General features: G+C 35.0%; 1 protein-coding gene across 1 annotated transcript; it reads left to right on the top strand.

The window, feature by feature from the left end:
* The first annotated feature begins 2,264 nt into the window (after window positions 1-2,264).
* LOC140763962 (ATP-dependent DNA helicase 2 subunit KU70) lies at window positions 2,265-17,118 on the top strand. Its single transcript, XM_073102360.1, has 19 exons — window positions 2,265-2,423; window positions 2,523-2,600; window positions 3,786-3,902; window positions 5,453-5,567; window positions 6,023-6,128; window positions 6,239-6,356; window positions 6,484-6,567; window positions 6,673-6,731; window positions 7,377-7,510; window positions 7,616-7,659; window positions 8,831-8,907; window positions 9,508-9,655; window positions 11,147-11,208; window positions 12,890-12,950; window positions 14,045-14,137; window positions 14,220-14,340; window positions 15,563-15,665; window positions 15,801-15,993; window positions 16,674-17,118. Exons 1-19 carry the CDS (start codon window positions 2,361-2,363, stop codon window positions 16,785-16,787), a joined length of 1,890 nt encoding a protein of 629 aa, XP_072958461.1. The 5' UTR covers window positions 2,265-2,360; the 3' UTR covers window positions 16,788-17,118.
* Window positions 17,119-17,192: the final 74 nt, after the last annotated feature.

The following is a 17,192-nucleotide window of genomic DNA, read 5'->3' as shown; positions in this document are numbered from 1 at the left end:
GGATCATTTTACGTTAATGCGTTACGTGTGCCATTTTTAATAATTGCAACTCATACTATATATAGTTAAATATATATAATTAACTCAGCCAGTTACAAGTATCTTGGTCCTCCTAAGTACACCCCAAGCCTAACCCAAAATAATACCAAAGCAGTCAATATGCAGCTTTGATTAGATGATAATTGGATTAATATTTTTATATTAATGTTTGGTTTGACATAACAAAACAAATAAAATGGTTATTAAAAAAGTTATTTTAGTAAATGGCATATTGCCTTCCTATAATATAATATCATATTTATTGGCTTATAAGTAAGGTACATTGAGAACTACCCCACATGTTTTTATTCGTAGTAGTTTATTCGTGATCCACCTAATCGCAAGGGTTTTGTGTATAAAATAATAGAGAGAGAGAGAGGGAGACAGAGAATGAGTTCTATCACCATGCTACAGTGGAATGCATTAATTATGACCTATTATTCTTATTTTATAAAGAAAACGATTAGGTGGGAGAAATTTGGCGATTTGGATCTATCCCACAAATCATGGACGGTTGGTGCAAAGGGTAATGGGTGATGGGTCGTTGGCCCACCACTCTACTTAGTCTACTATTACATGTGCTCTTTTTAACTCTCAATCATGCGTTGGTTGCTTTCTATTCAGTTGACCATTTTATTTTATTTTACTTTATTTTTGTTTGTTTGTTTGTTATTTGTACATTACTTATATGGTTTGGCTCCGTTATGACATAATCATCTTCAAATGGATCATAACCTCTCCTATTCTATTATTATAGTTGCGTAGGCCGATTAATCTCAGGCTAAACAAAGGCTCCGATATATAGATTTAGATAATTTACGCTGATTCTTCCAAAAATGGACTCGTTGTATTACCTATATAAATACTCTAGTAGCTCTAATTTATCTTTAGGACTCTCTTAAACCTCCTTTTTGATCTAACAAAAAAGGTAGACAAGAATCATACTTTATATTTTATTTATTATATGATTCACACGTCATCTTTAAAGTTTTTATAACCTGGCTTCTGTCTTTTACTTATAATTTTTATTTAACATCTTCCATTAATTTAAACGGTATTAATAAAAAATATTATATTATAATATATAAATACTTAAATTAACTATGCATTCTTTACACGAGGGGTAGAGAAGAGATAAAATAATGGTGATGATATTTTAGTAATTTGACGGATATTAATTAGTTAAAATGAAGGTGTTAAATGAGAATCGTAGCAAAAAAATGAGGGATTGAATCACAAAATAAGTAAAATATAAGATATAATTTATAATATACCCCTTTTTTTTTAAAAAAAGAAAGAAATATAGATATTGAATATTCTAGAGTCTCTACTAGCTGCACTACAAGCATCTCAGCAGGAGTTTTAACAGGATTGTAATAGTTTTCTCAGAATGTTAGCATCCTTAGAGGCGTTGAAACTTTGATACAGAGAGAATCTAAGTAGTCCCCCCCCCCCCCTTACATGACACAACCTATCACCTCTTCTCACATGCAAGCAATTTGGCCACTGGCATCATTCTTAGAAAGTAGTTGCTAAGTGCCAGCAAACAAACAAGTTTGTGCAACGTGAGAGACTTCATAGTGTGAACAAGACATCATATTTGTGTGTATATATAATATTAATGCGTTCTATGAGTTGTGTGTATATTTCACATAGTATAAAGGAATAGATGAATAATAATTTGCATATTTAGCCCTTTTAATTGGATATTTCCATGTGTATCCTCGTAACTGCCTTTTGTGGTTATACATAGCTATATCGAATAGTCGAATTTGGAGGGGTATTATGAAAAGAAAAGATAAACTGGTGGTCTTTTACTTTTGTATACATTGATATATTTTTTTAAACAATAAGAAATCTCTCTCTCTCTTTTGACGTTAATGTGTTTTACCCTTAAATTTGCTCTCTTTTTTTTATTCTAAAATAAGAGTAGAATAATTCTAATTCCTACGAGTTTTTAAATTACTCACGTTATGCTCGTGTATTATTTTTTTAACAAAAAAATCTAACTAGAAGGAATGGCATTTTGGAGGGTTCTTATATTCAATGTGTGGAAATAGGCAAAAATTTAGGGGTCTAAGTGTAATTTTTGGCCAAAATTGATTAGAGATCTGGGCCTTAGATAAGTTTACAGCCCAACCCAATATTGCAATCTAGTCCTCCACTCGTCCAAGCGGCAAAACACTTCACATTCTTTATTTAAAGCAAAGGAATAAGTCGAAGTGCACCTTCTTCGAGAAGGAAGAAGAACCCTTCTCTAAAAGGGTTTAAAGCGGGAAGAATCCCACCCTACGATTTCCTCCACTTCTCTCTCCACTGCCATGGATTTGGATCCTGAGGGCATCTTTCGAGATGATTCCGACTCCGAGGACGAGTTGTATCAGGTGGATTTTGTGACCATTCAAGTACTCTATGCCGAGTTCTTCGTCCCTTTAACTCTTTTGAATAATATATATTTTTTTCGGTGTTTGGATTCATGGCAGGAAAAGGAAGCGACCAAGGAGTTGGTGGTATACCTCGTCGATGCGTCACCCAAAATGTTCACCCCACTGACTACCGATGTGAGGGATACTTCATTTTTCCTTTTTTTTTTTCCTTTGGGTTTTAATCTGTCTTATGACCTTGGTTTTGGGTTTATTTTGTGTTCCTTAAGATTGTAGGTCGCAACATTTGAAATTGAATAAATGGTTGATAACTTGAAGGTGATATAGATGAGGGTACTTTTGGGGCTTTAGATACTAGAGTAGCCGATGTTATCAAGAAGATGATTTCATGAAAAAAAGGTCAGGAATTGGAAAATTAAATGTTAGCCATGAGCTACCAGTGAGATGTCTGAATATACTGTAAAGTGCAGAGGATCTCGTACATAAGGCAATGCTTTTGTGTTATATAAACAAGGAAATTTATGCACAATGGTTGGTTCTGCCTAGAATAATATACTTGGAGCTTCCCTGAGAAATTAAATCACGTATTATAGAATGTGTTGTATGTTAAAAAGCATTGCTATAGAGGATTTTTATTCTACTGGTTTTTGTATGAAGTGTTTCAGATTTTCTAAGATTGATAAGGAATTGATTCTATTTTATTGAATGCTAACTAGGTTAAGTATTATCTGCCTTATGGTACCTTTGCTCAGGGCTAGGTCTTGCTGTGAGAAAAAAAAAAGGTGGATGTGGATTGCTAATGACACAGGCTATAATTTTAGGAGAAATAAAAGGTTAAAATTCATTTTTTTTAAGATGAGTTCTGTCACTCACTTATAGCCAATTAACTTTTGAGGGAGAAGCTTGTGGCATTTAAAATATCTTCCGCGATTGATGCTTTGAATCTTGAGAAATACTGCTGGGTTTATGTTAAAGTGAATTCCATTAGTTTAGTATCTTCTTGGTCTATTCTTACAGGCTGAAACTTTGTTTATTTTTGTAGTCGGTCACCTCAGGAAGTCTTGTATGCACTTTAAATATCATATAAGCAAAAGTAATGCTCAAAGGTTTTTATAATAGCTAGGTACAATCTGAAAATTTATACTTCTTGGTAGTTTCTAGCTCTGACTCTTCTAAGGGCAACGAGCTGCTCATGGTACTTTGAACATCAATTTTATTAATGGATATTTGTTCACACATTTTCTTGTCATTAGATACCATGGGTGGACCGGATATGATATCATTCTTTTTTTTTTTTCTTCCTTCTAATGAATGTTCTCCAATGAACAATGGAAATTATATTTTCTCTATGATTCCCTGCAGGAAGATGGGACAAAGGAAACACCTTTTCATCTTGTAATGAACTGCATTTTACAATCTCTGAAGACCCAGATTATCGGTAGATCCTATGATGAAGTAGCAATTTGTTTCTTTAACACTGTAAGCTACTGATCTCGTCATTGAGTTACTATCTAAATGTTAGTATCTTCATTTTAGTAGTTTCAGTATGATTGAGAATGAATATTACGTGTACTTCTGTCCACTTAGTTCACTAGTGCTTTTATTGTTGGACTTGTTAGCCTAGTTCAAATTTTCTACCTACGGTTTCTCTTGTACAATTGTGAAGATTTTAAAGAGAGGAAGTAGGGAACACGTAGCCATATTGGAAGTTTGTGGTGTTAGATTAGTGCTATTTTATAGGGAATGCTTCATCGTGACTTGATTGTAATAGTGACTTGATTATAATAGTTGCATAATGAAGTTGATGTAGCTTATGGAGTTATAAGTTCACAATAACAAATGTTTCTTCTTAACTTCTTACTTTAAAGCATATGATGAATCACCTCTTGAATACACATACCTAGTCAATGCTTTATTAAAAATTTAAGAGTACTCTCGTGCAACGATGGTTGTGCCGCGGCACTTACTGGCCATGCCATAAGAGGAGAGAAAAAAAGGGATACTCACATTCGCCTTCGCCATTGTCGTCACCGGAGTTGTCGTCGTCGCCCGATCTCGCGTCGGGTGCCCTAGCCCAAGGGAGGAGGAAGAGAGATAGAAAGAGAGAGAGATAAGGTTATCGGTTAAAAACTTAAGTTGCAGATTCAGATCTCGATCTCTCTTCCTCCTCCCTCAGGTTAGGGCACCCGACACGAGATTGGGCGATAGCGACGGCGATCGGCAATGGATAGCTCGACGACAAGGTCGATGGCGAGCAGCGGAACTATTAGGAGGGGTTCCATCTGGCACCCCTCGTGCCACGTGCCAGTACGCCGCCGACACGGCAAGTGCCTACCAGCATGCTATGTGCCAGTCGGCATGACCATCCATGTTTCAGTGGGAAGCCACGAAGAGTAGCCATAAGGATGCAGATGATTTTTTTGGAGTACATTTTGGAAATTTGAATAAAGTGTAATTATGGATATGCAACTTTGATCGTGATATATATATATATATATATATATATATATATATATATATATATATATATATATTCATCTATTTGGTTATAAAGTTGAAGTTGAGCAGAAGGTTTCATCCTTTTCAATTATTGTAGATATTTGGGAACTGAACAATATGTGTAGATCATCTTTGAGTGCTACTGACCTTAAGACCCTAGAGTGCCAGGTTAAAGAATCTTATGTCAGCCTGTGAGTCTAGGACGTTGTGAGCTTAAACATGAGGTGCTACATTCAAGCCTTTCAAGGTATTTCATCAGATAGAAAATACTAGAAAATCTAATACAAGTAGGTTGTGAGATATTTGTACTCATTATATGAATCTAAAATCATAAAGTGGCTTCAGTTTTAACCTTTTGACTAGCTCTGGCAAATGCTTAATTCCACTGTATCTTAATTATCAATGCCTCACGCACTGCTGTTTTGCTGTATGTTCTAGACCAAACTGATCATATACATTCTATTGTTGGATTACTGATCATTTGGTAACCATACATTAAACTCATTTCTCATGGTTTGATCTGCTTGCAGAAGGAAAAGAAAAATCTGCAGGATCTTAATGGTGTTTATATCTTCAACGTTATGGAGAGAGAATTCCTCGATAGGCCCACTGCAAGGTTAATTAAAGAATTCTCTTCCTTAGAGGGTAATTGATCCAACTCATGTATGTCTTTCGAGTTATTAAGCCTAACATTTAATGCAAGGTGGATACTTATATAATTGAGATATCTTATTGTACTTTTGTAGACTTTTTTTTTTGAGAGAAATGAGAACTTTTTGATGTCCCTGTTAAATTATTAGGTGTTACGATGATTGAGAATCTAGGGATACTCATACCAAGGATGGCCGTGCCATAGGTGAGCAGTCTCTCTCCTCTTTTTCTCTCCCTCTCTTGCGGCACGGCCATCGTTGACTCATACAACATGAGTCCTTTTGACCATTTGAGCATTGCCCCATTGATGGCTGTCTTCTTTATCTTTATGTCTAGTTAGTGACACATACAATTGTCTCGAGGATATCAAATTAGCTTCATTAGTATTAAAGGTGTTAAGCCTGAGATATGGACAACTTAAATTTTATTATATTGTATTGGTATCGCAGACTCGTTTATTAGTAACATCGGCAGTCGATATGGCATAGTTTCTGCATCTCAGGAGAACCCCTTATATAATGCTCTTTGGGCAGCACAAGCATTACTCCGCAAAGGGTAAGATTTTTACTGTATTTTGAATGCTCTCATGATTCCGCAGATGCTGTTCTATTCAACTGTGTTTGATACCTGGATGGTCTTTTCTTTCCTTTATTGAAAATTTTCAGATCTGTGAAAACAGTAAGTAAGAGAATTCTTCTCTTCACAAATGAGGACGATCCCTTTGGGAATATTTCTGGGGCATTAAAAACAGATATGGTCCGGACAACTCTGCAACGTGCAAAAGTACTACTCTTTTAGTCTTCTGACACATATCTATACATAGAGATGAAACCATAATTGTAATATATAATTTGCTACGGTTATAACTTATAAATTATCCAGTGATTGCTAATTTTCATCCACAATCTAGGATGCGCAAGACCTTGGCATCTCAATTGAACTTCTCCCCTTGAGTAGAGCTGATGAGGAATTCAACGTGTCCATCTTTTATGCTGTATGTTTGATTTCTATAATTGGTCCTGATATTTTTTTTTCTGAATTTTAATAAAGTGAAATTTAGATTCATTTTTCCGGGAATTTCTTCTCTAATATGTTGCAGGACCTGATTGGGTTAGAAGCTAATGAGATACCTCATTTTTTGCCTTCTGCCGGTGAAAGGTATGGTTATATCACAACAATTTGTTTCCTAGAAGTCATTCCTATTTGTATTTTGTAAGGCAATTATTTGGTATTCTTACCGTGTCCAGTTGATAACTTGATAGTATTCTTAAGAATCCATTTCTTCTACCTTATTCAATTGCTTTAGTAATAATGAGGCAACTATTAATGAAGATCTTTCTATACATCGTTTACGATAACACCATGACAATATCCATCAATTTTGAGCAGATTGAAATGATGCAAGGCCATAACATGGTAAAAAGGCAGCCACTTGACCTTCGTAATTTGGCATCAATAGCCTCTTGTTAGTTTATAAATGGTGTTTCGATAATGCAAACTGAACTTTAAGATCCTTTTCTATCAACTATTAAGTATTAACCCTAACAAGTAGTATTGTTGTAACCCTTTTGGCTTCTTTTAGCTTATGAAGTCCTTTACTCTCTTCTCATTAAATTAGTAAATTCCTTGTAGCACTTGATGAAATGTCAAGTTCTTTTAAGAGTTGAAAATTTCACTCAGAGTACCACTTCTATCCATTCTAATGGCAGTTTATTACTTCATGCTATTTATCGTAAAAGAAATAAGTTTGATTATGGTGGCTCTCTTCATTTATTGTTAAACTTGGTTTTTACGTGTTGAAAGATTGGAAGATATGACAGATCAGTTGAGAAAACGAATTTTCAAAAAGCGGAAAGTTAGGACCCTCACATTGTCAATAGCAAACGACATATGTATTGAAGTGAACACATATGCTTTGGTACGTCCTACTTTACCGGGTATGTGTTTTCCCAACTTTTATGTTTTGTACGAAGATAGCATTTTGACTGAAACCTGTTAGATCTTCCTAACAATAATTCATATTCTTATTACCTGTCTTGCAGGGGCTATTATGTGGCTGAATGCTGTCACTAATCTTCCGTTGAAGGTAAGACTATTTGGACAAATTTAAAATCTATGGATATGTTAATGTATAGTACAATAAAATTATTGATGCCCTGATAAACCAGATCGTCATTCCAACAAATTGTTTAACTTTACCCTAGTATCTATGTTCATTACTGATCCCGTGTTTATTTGTGTATAGGTGCATATTCAGTTCCTCATGTTTTTGTTTTTATGCATATATAGTACAAATATTCCAGTCCAGGTGTTAGGTGCATGCACATGTTCTTAGCCTTTGTTGAAAGAGTAAAATATGGATTTTTGTTTTACCAATCGGTTGTTTATGATAGTCTGCTATTTATCACGTACTTTGTTGGAATGATTAACATTGTTTCTAATCCATTGTCTTATATGTGCTCAGTTTAATTTTATTCAACTCTGGTATACGTATGTATGATGCTACTGTGCAGTATCATATATCTATAAGTTTGTGGGATGTTGCCTTGAAGCAAATAAGTCAATATTTTCTGTTGCCCATCTCTTACTGGTAATTAGAGTCCTGGATGAAGCAAGCATCTGGAGCAGAAAATATAGCTAGCCTGTTATCAAAGAGGTTGTTTTGATAATTGTGATGCCAAGGCAAATGGTGCAAACTTTAAACTGCCACACTGTAATTTCCTAACATTTTTTGCCTACAACCATGGTATTTTATTTTGGGTAACTAATCTTTTGGTTTCTTTTTGTATATTAACTAAAGCCTCATGCTTGGTATATTCCCTAAGTGGACATACATGAGTAAAACACCCTTCCGTTTTCTCACCTGCTCCTCCTCCACTATGACACCTCTGTCAACAACACTAGTGTCACTTCTCATAAGTAGGGATTGTAGCGCTGGTAGCGCATGGCATATTGTTTAGCCATCAACATATTACCTACCAACTGACATTGTTTGCATGGGACATCATCATGCCAAAGAATTTGTGGAGCTACCAGAGTGAGGAGGCATGAGACTGGCATGGGGTTTATATTGGGTGAGTAACAATACAGAGTATTGACCCTTTCAGCTCGATAGGTGAATCCTTGAACAATCTAGCAAATATGCTTTATTTTCTCAATTATTTGGAGAATTCACAGCACATCTATCTTCTCTTATGCGTTTTTGTTTGCCTTTTATCAGAAATATCCTGTAGTTGCAATAATTCTTGTTCTTGCAGACGGAAAGGTCTTTTGTCTGTGCTGACACTGGAGCACTTTTTCACGAGCCAACTAAACGTTTTCAACATTACAAGAAGTAAGTAGACATGGATATTCTTGTTTAACATTGGATTTGCTAGAGCACATTTCCCAATTCAGAAGGCTATATAGAAGGATGATGGTTACACAGCATAATATTTCCTAACACAATTAGTTTTGAAATTTCTATGGTCAAATACACATCAAGCAAGAGAAGGGCTTGTCATATCACCTAATTAGCTAATAAGAGTATTGATGTATAGAGCTATATAGTTTAGACTTATGCAATCAAGGAAAAGAATAATATAAAAGCTCCTTTTGAGTTTTGACATGTGTAATATCTTTGGTTTCACATGTTTTAAATCTTTAGAAATCAGTTTAGCTGAAATTTTATGCAATCTAGGTTGCTCGTTTACTTTGTGAAACCAAAAATATTATGATCATTGCAAGGCTGCAAGTGATTAGTTGGAGAAGAGAACAAAATTATCAAAGTTGCTAAGTAAATTTGGCGAATGATAATTACTTCAATTAAATGGTCATTGCACTTGTTAGTTTGTCCTTTTATTTGCCATTTTAGTATCTCTCCAAAATAATGATTTAGGTCGGTTTCGTGAGTACATCATCTGTTCTTGATATGCTATTTGCTTCATTTCTGCAGTGAGATTGTCAAATTTTCCATCAATGAGCTATCTGAAGTAAAGAAAGTTTCAAACAGTCATCTTTGTCTTCTGGGTTTCAAGCCATTGGATTGCTTAAAGGATTATCATAATTTGAGGCCATCAACATTTATTTTTCCAACTGATGAGGTAAGAGCTCTCATTTGCATAACTTAAGGTAGCCTTCATTGAGTACTCTGATTTCATGTTTATAATATACTTAGCACTTTACTGTTTTAAGTAATGGTCCACTCTTAAGTTAATATGATTGCCAATTGAGGAATCATCATTACCAAAGGGTATGATACCGCAATTGTGTTGTTAGTGAAATAGAGCAATATTATGGATTAGGCTCTTCATGCCAATATTAAGTTGTGGTATGGGGACAAATCAAAATCTAGTCATCTTTGTCTTCCTGACTATGACTTGAATAGTGAACCTGTTGAATGATTTTTGTTTATGTGACTCATAGTTGGAATCTTTTCACCCTTTTCTTTGTAAATGTCACTCTTTATATTGCTTCTTTCTTTAGACGGAGAGAAACATAAAATAAGTACTTCATTCGATAGGAGAATATTAATTGTAAATTAAAGAAACTCCTAATCCTGTTCTCTGCTCAGTGTAGTTTGTTGCTCCCTAATTATCCATCACCTGCTTTTCTTCTCTGCCTGTTACCATAATCCTTCCACTGCATGTCCTGCTTAGCATCAGCGCATCCATAAATGCTGCAAACACAGGTCTCTGATTCTAGTTGCTTTATGCAACATTTAAGAGTTGACTACTCACAGACATGGTAGTTCTTGTTTGGGGTGGTCAAATTTAGCAAGGCAAGGCTCATGCCCTTCCAGAGTCTTAGTCTAGGCTTCAGCAGTTGTTTGTTGGATTTCAAAGTTTCTTCTATTGTTCAAGGGATTCAGAAATTCATAGTTCATTGATGGGTAATACAAAAAAAATATAAAGTTAAGTCTCCAGATGGCTTGTCATTCTAGTAGGATCACTAGGGGTTGTCTGACTTGTACCATCTTGTGAATGTTCAAAAAGAGGTACAATGTAACTTGGTAACCTTACAATTCTTGTAAAAGTAACAGATATTATGCTTTCTAGTCTTATTATACTGTTATCTTTGAAGTTCACTTCAATTTTGGTACTCTATATTGATTAGCTCTTAATTAGAAGTATAAATTGGATGGTAGAGTTCCTACGTGAAAGATATTCAAAGATTGCTTGAAGTTTCACCTCAGATAGGATAGTTCTGGGTAGACTTATTCGAAAATCAAAACTATGGTTGAAACTTATTCAAGGCTGAAACCAATAAGAATGTTGGTTGTTACCTTGGTTTTGGTCCTTTGAAACTGATCCATGTCAGCCCCAGATTTCCTGTTTTCTCTTAGGATCAAAATTGAAACCAACTGAGACTGAAACTTCGAACCATGATTTAAAACTTTCATATATTTAGGCAAAACCACTTATGCCACATAGTTGTGTCTCTTTACTTCAATTGTCACTATGCCTACTTTTCATGATATTGTTTGAAATTTGAAACTATCTTCATGAAATATTAAATCTTTCCCCGGTAATATGTAATTTTTGTTCTGAGTTTCTGTTAAACAGTTGATAGCTTGTAACTTTGATGTACTGCAGGAAATAGCTGGAAGTACTCGTGTTTTCATTGCTTTACATAAATCAATGTTGCGCCTTAAACGGTTAGCTGATTGTACCTTTTCCATTTTAAGTTTTAAATTGCTGGAGGTGACTAATGGGATTCAAATGTTTGTTACTCTCCATCTAGCATCAGTATTTTATAATGAGTTGCATGAGACAACTATTTATATTGTTAGTTGACCATCAGAAGACAAAGGTATCTCATATTAGTCTTGCAAATGAGAAAATGGACATTTGAAATTATCAAATTGAATACCATGATTCAGTCATACTGCAGTTTTACAGTACTTCTCGTTCATCGTACAGTGCAGTCTTATCTGGCATAGAGCTTTCTCTGTTCAGCTGCACTGTTTGGATGAATCATGTTGCCTTAATAATGTCCTTATTTCAAGGACCATAAATTTGTGTCCATCTGCATCCTGGCTTTTAGCCTTACTATTATGCCCCTTATCTTCTTATGCTTTGACATAACCAGTGGATTACCGAATCTGTCTAGAAGCTTCTTGTAACTTATAGAATATCACATTTGTTCTAGAAGCCTGCAAAAGTCGCGGTTTGTGTTTTCTTTCTTTTGGTTAAATATTTATTTCCATCATCTAGAGCTTCCTTCCATGATAAATACAATACAATGCTTATTATGCTAGCATCGTCCAAGATACGATCCAAGTTAGTTCAAGTAAGAAAATTAATCTAAATATTTGAATTGTAGGAAATCACAGTCTACATAGTTATGAGAGAATGATCATAAAATATTCATACAATGTCCGAATAATATGAAGCTGGATGGGTTAGATTGGTGACGCCATATGTATTTGGACTTTCTTCATATTCAAACTCTATTTGGGGTGAACGGAGTTACAAACTGAGGAGAAATGTCCAGTGGGTGTTTTGATGAAATTTTTTTTGATATGGAAGCCATTTAGGAATTATCCAGTCTAGTGCTTGAAGCTCTTATTGAGTACTAATGCAATAGGTTGTGCTTATGTTGAATAGGGTTTAGCACGGCAGGCTGATGTACTGAGTTAGCCCTTACCACTGAGTTAGATGCAGCTAAACTCAAGTCTAATATCTAGGGTAAATGATTGGGTGTTGCTATTGGCTATTATCATCACTATTTTCAGCACTTGAAATAAATCTTAACTACTTGATAATCTTACAGGACATGCTTTGAATAGAGCAACGTATTTAACTAATAATAGTACAATCTGTACATTTTTTTTGCTGATGCAAATGCAATATAATGTTTAGCTTTCAATTAGATCTGCTAGTGGTATTACATTTTGTGATCTTGTGATAATAAGCTCCTCCCATTGCCAACATTGATTACATGCATTAACATTCTGACTTCTAACATTGTTAAAAGGAGAGAAAGATCATAGTTTATAATTCTGTTGAGTTCATCTGGATGGGTATCATAACCATAAGACAGATTTAATGTTATAAGTTGTAATAGAATTTTTTTTAAAGCTATTACACTGGAGCAGTGTTGATGCCTTCTGTGTTATTAACTATTTAACCTTTTCTATTTGAATCCTTTTTCTGCCTACTGGTGTACCACTGGCCATGTCCTCCATTTTTCTGTAGTCCACCATGTCTAACTTTACTGCTTCTGCTCAAGCTTTCTTTGCTTCCTTTGACATTGTCAACTTGATTAAACTGCCTTATTGAACAATTTTTTTTTTCACCTATACTAGTTGTATTCAATTGTCTATGACTTCTTAGGTTTGCACTTGCGTTTTATGGAAGTTCAGCTCATCCTCAATTGGTTGCTCTTGTTGCACAAGTAAGGTTTCTGTTGATCCATTTAAGTTTCTTATATACATGCAAATGCATATTCATTCTTATACAAACTTGATGATGCAAAATGCTGTTAGCTTTTCCTTAATGTTGAAACTGATGATCATTCTTGTAAGTTTATTAGACATGATGATTCAGCAAGCTTGTGCCTCTATTTGTTAACTAGCATGGGACCTTTTCATCATCTTTCCTCTGAAGTTTCTTCTCTGTAGTTGAACAAGAACTGAAAAGATCAAATTTAAAGTAAGTTTACACTTATAAAATTGTGCTGGACCTCTAATAAGAATGACATAACTTAACAATTAATGCTGAGCATACAATATAGACACAACGATCAAGGAATCGAGGCTTGTGGATTTGTGCTCACTTAAAAGACGTGAATTGCATGTAAATATTCCATTATATCTTGTAAACCGAGCTTATGAATGTGAACACAAAGAAATTGGTAAGATTTACATCTCAGGACCTTCTCAAGTTAACCTCATTGAACCTGTACACCAACCTGAGGAGGGAGGGAGCTTGATATTTCTAACAAGTAAAGGTGCTTATTATGTAGAACTAAGTTGGAAGAATGAATTATTTACCAGAAAAAGGCATTTTGTTAAATAACAGGAAGGGAAATGAGTTGAAGTCTGGATACTTACTAAATTCTAGATCTCCTCTTTCTAGAGCTTTTCTCAATGTTCATCATTTTTCTTTTTCCTTTTTTAGGTAATTCACATGTCTACCTTTGTTTTATCATTATCTTCTGCTGGTTTTGGAAACAACATATCCTGTTGCTACTCAAACAAATTTTCTTGTGCAGCCACATAGTTGTAATAAGTCATTTATTTGGACATAATTTCTTTTGCAAGTAATAACATGATATTATTTTTTGCTGCATCATATGTAATTACTGAACATTCATTTGTTTGCTATACCATCAAAATGCAGTCGCAAGAGATGAAGAAATATTTATCTTCAGATGCCTTTTAAGTGCACTTTCATGTATTAGATTTTGTATGTATAAGTTCATATATCAGCTCTATACTCTGTAATTGTTGTCTAACATAAGTTGCTGATATTAACTTACCTAGACAGGATGAGATAACCAGTTCAAGTGGTCAAGTAGAGCCTCCTGGAATGCATATGATATATATTCCATATTCTGATGATATTAGACATGCTGAAGAGGCAAGAAGATCTTCCATTTTGGTGGGTGCTAGTTTGTCTGCTCACTTACTCAGGTGATTAACAGTATTATGTTAATGTGCAGCTTCACATGGCGGTTGATGATAGTGCTCCTCGTGCTACAGATGAGCAAATTAAGAAAGCCTCTGCTTTATTGAGACGAATAGATCTGAAAGACTTCTCGGTTTGCCAATTTGCAAATCCTGGTATTCATGAGCAGCTCGCCTCTCTGCTTAATGTTTTCATTACCATATTCATATGTTGTCATGATTCTGGATTTAGAGTCTGAATGGAAAAATTAAGAAAGAAATCATGATAGTTTATGAATGCAGTTGCCCAGGTGATTATAGTAAATGTTGGATAGGATAATTTCTTTTTTTGATTTCTAACCTTGAATAGGAGGGTCTTACTTTTAGCTCCAATTTGTTCTTTTGGAATTTGGTCTTTCCTATCTACTCCTTTCCTTTTTCTTTTTCTGGACAACTTCGAAGTTGTGATCTAGGAAGCAATAAGTTGTGTGACCGCAAATTGTGTGAAGAGTTCAATGTCTTCTTCCCTTTGTTGACTCATATAGTAAATATAATGGGCATGTGATAGACGAATTGCAAGTTAACCAAATTAGTTACGACATGTTGAGATGAATCAGCTTCAATATCTTGTACTTGACTCATCATTATACAACGAATTTATCATATGGCAAAAGGTAGCCTGGAGCTAATAGACGATTGACTAACAATATGAATATTGTGAAATGGATATTGGGATCTTTTTTCATTGTACACCCTAAATCATGTTTCCATTCCAATTTACACCCTATCTATTAATTATTATTTGATTCAATCCCTGCGTTCTTAATAAAATTCTAATAAACACCCTTGACCGCCCTTATATTTGCCATTGGATCTCTGGAAACACCTCAAGAGCATGGGTTGAGGTAAGGCTGGGTGTAAACTGAAATAAACACACAAATACACAATTAGGGTGTGAAAGTGTGAAAAAAAAAAATGCCCTGGACCTTTTTCCAAATTCTGTACCAACATGGCAGTTTAGCATGCTGAACATTAGAATAATTGTCGTTTGTTCATGGACAGGCCTATGCATCAAAGTGTTAACAGCCAAGAAACTATGCAAATTCTGTGTTTTGGTTTTACTAAGAGCTGAATTTTATCCTGATTATGATCTTGCAGAAAGGTTGCAGGGTGTAACTATTTTTAAAGTTTGTACTCTTGTTGAACTGTATCAGTTTCTGTATAATCTGTTTTGTTGCCAATTATATCCATCAGTAGCATTGTTCAGTACTTTCCTGTGATAGAAGTGCATCAGTTGATATCTAGTAAGATTTTAAAAACAATTTTTTATTGCATAGTTGATTTATGCCATTGTCACAAGTTCTCACTCAGATAAATTTCTCACTGCATCTTCTTACAGCTCTGCAGAGACATTATGGAATATTGCAGGCCTTAGCTTTGGGTGAAGATGAGATGCCGGATATAAAGGATGAAACTTTGCCTGATATAGAAGGCATGGCTAGGTAATTTGCCAGGGCACATGGCATAAAACTAGTTTCTTGGAGTTCCATCTTTTACTTACGTCTATGTTTAGACGCGAAGATTTATTTACATTATGTTAATCTGAAATTATTCATTTCTTGCCTATTTCACTGCAGGCCAGGAATTGTCAATGCCCTTCAAGAGTTTAAAACTTCTGTTTATGGTGAAAACCATGAGCAGGAGGAAGCTGACTCTGCTGCTGCAAGAGAGACTGGTACTGAGGCTTCCAGAAAGCGCAAGGCAATTGCTGAAACAGCTGCAAGGGAATGTGCAGCTTATGACTGGGCAGGTCTAGCAGACAATGGGAAGGTGAGAATGTTTGTCTCAGTTTGTTGTTATTATGGCAATTCTACATGTTGTTTTATTAACTGCTGTACAGCAGACGTATGCTAGAGTATGCCACTTGCCTTGTCTACACAATTATCTTGATACTAGGAGCACTTAGAAGACAAAATACACCAATTACTGTTCCTACAGAAAAGCTTTTACTGATAATAAGATCTCTTTTTCATTCTTTTCCTTTTTCGATTTCCTTCTTGAATCACTGAAATCTTTCACACCGATTCCATTTCCTTCTTGAAAAAGCATATACTGCTATTGGTTAGAAAACATCTTTGCAACTGAGGGCATTAGCTGCCAGTCCTCCCTTATCCAGTAAGCACTTAACATGCTTCCACCTTCTCAGTTTTTATCTCAAAAAGTGATGACTAACATGCCTGAAAAGAATTGAAACGAAGATAAAGTGATCTCGGATGTTAAATCGACTGTCTGATGATATATAACATATTTGGTTGTATCTACTATACATCAAGTAACATGCTTTTAGTGAAAAGGGATTTTGTTTGTTTTGCATGTCTACAGTGACTACATTTCAGCAATATTAGAACTTCTTGTGTTTGTGAAATTAGGAAAATCTTGTTTGAGATGGTATGCTCATCGTTTGTATTTTGACTTGGATAGTTTGAAAATTTGAATCTTCTGTGTTGCAGCTAAAGGATCTGACTGTGGTAGAGTTGAAGTACTACCTAACTGCACACAATCTCCCAGTTGCTGGCAAGAAAGAGGCTTTAATCATGCGGATTTTAACTCACTTGGGGAAGTGAATTTATGTCAGGATTAAATTCGGGCGATGTTTACCAAGTACTACAAAGGCCCCTGATTAATTTTTTGAAGTAGTTATACATTGGGGATAAAGGTCTCTTTTGGTTTTATGTTTTATGTTTTTTGTTTGCGTTTTTGTTTTCTTTCCGTTTTTCCATTCACATGATTTGTGAAGAAAAACTATAGAATCCCCAGTTTTGTTCTTTTATGTTGAGCTAGTAACAATGTGGCTTCATCTTTCACAAAGATTGAACATTATCAGACTGCTCATATGAACTGTAGTGGGTTTGCCCTCAATCTATTTACAAATTAGTATAGAGCTCAGTTGGTTAATGTATGAGAGCATCCGAATTGGAATCTTAAGGCATCGATATTAGTGGGATTATTAGCTTCTCAATTTTCTTTTT

Source organism: Typha angustifolia, chromosome 7, assembly GCF_048772165.1.
Source record: "Typha angustifolia cultivar Huaian chromosome 7, ASM4877216v1, whole genome shotgun sequence".
In the NCBI taxonomy this organism is placed as follows: domain Eukaryota; kingdom Viridiplantae; phylum Streptophyta; class Magnoliopsida; order Poales; family Typhaceae; genus Typha; species Typha angustifolia.
The sequence above is the reverse complement of the archived record's forward strand: the minus strand, read 5'-3'. Positions and strand labels throughout refer to the sequence as shown.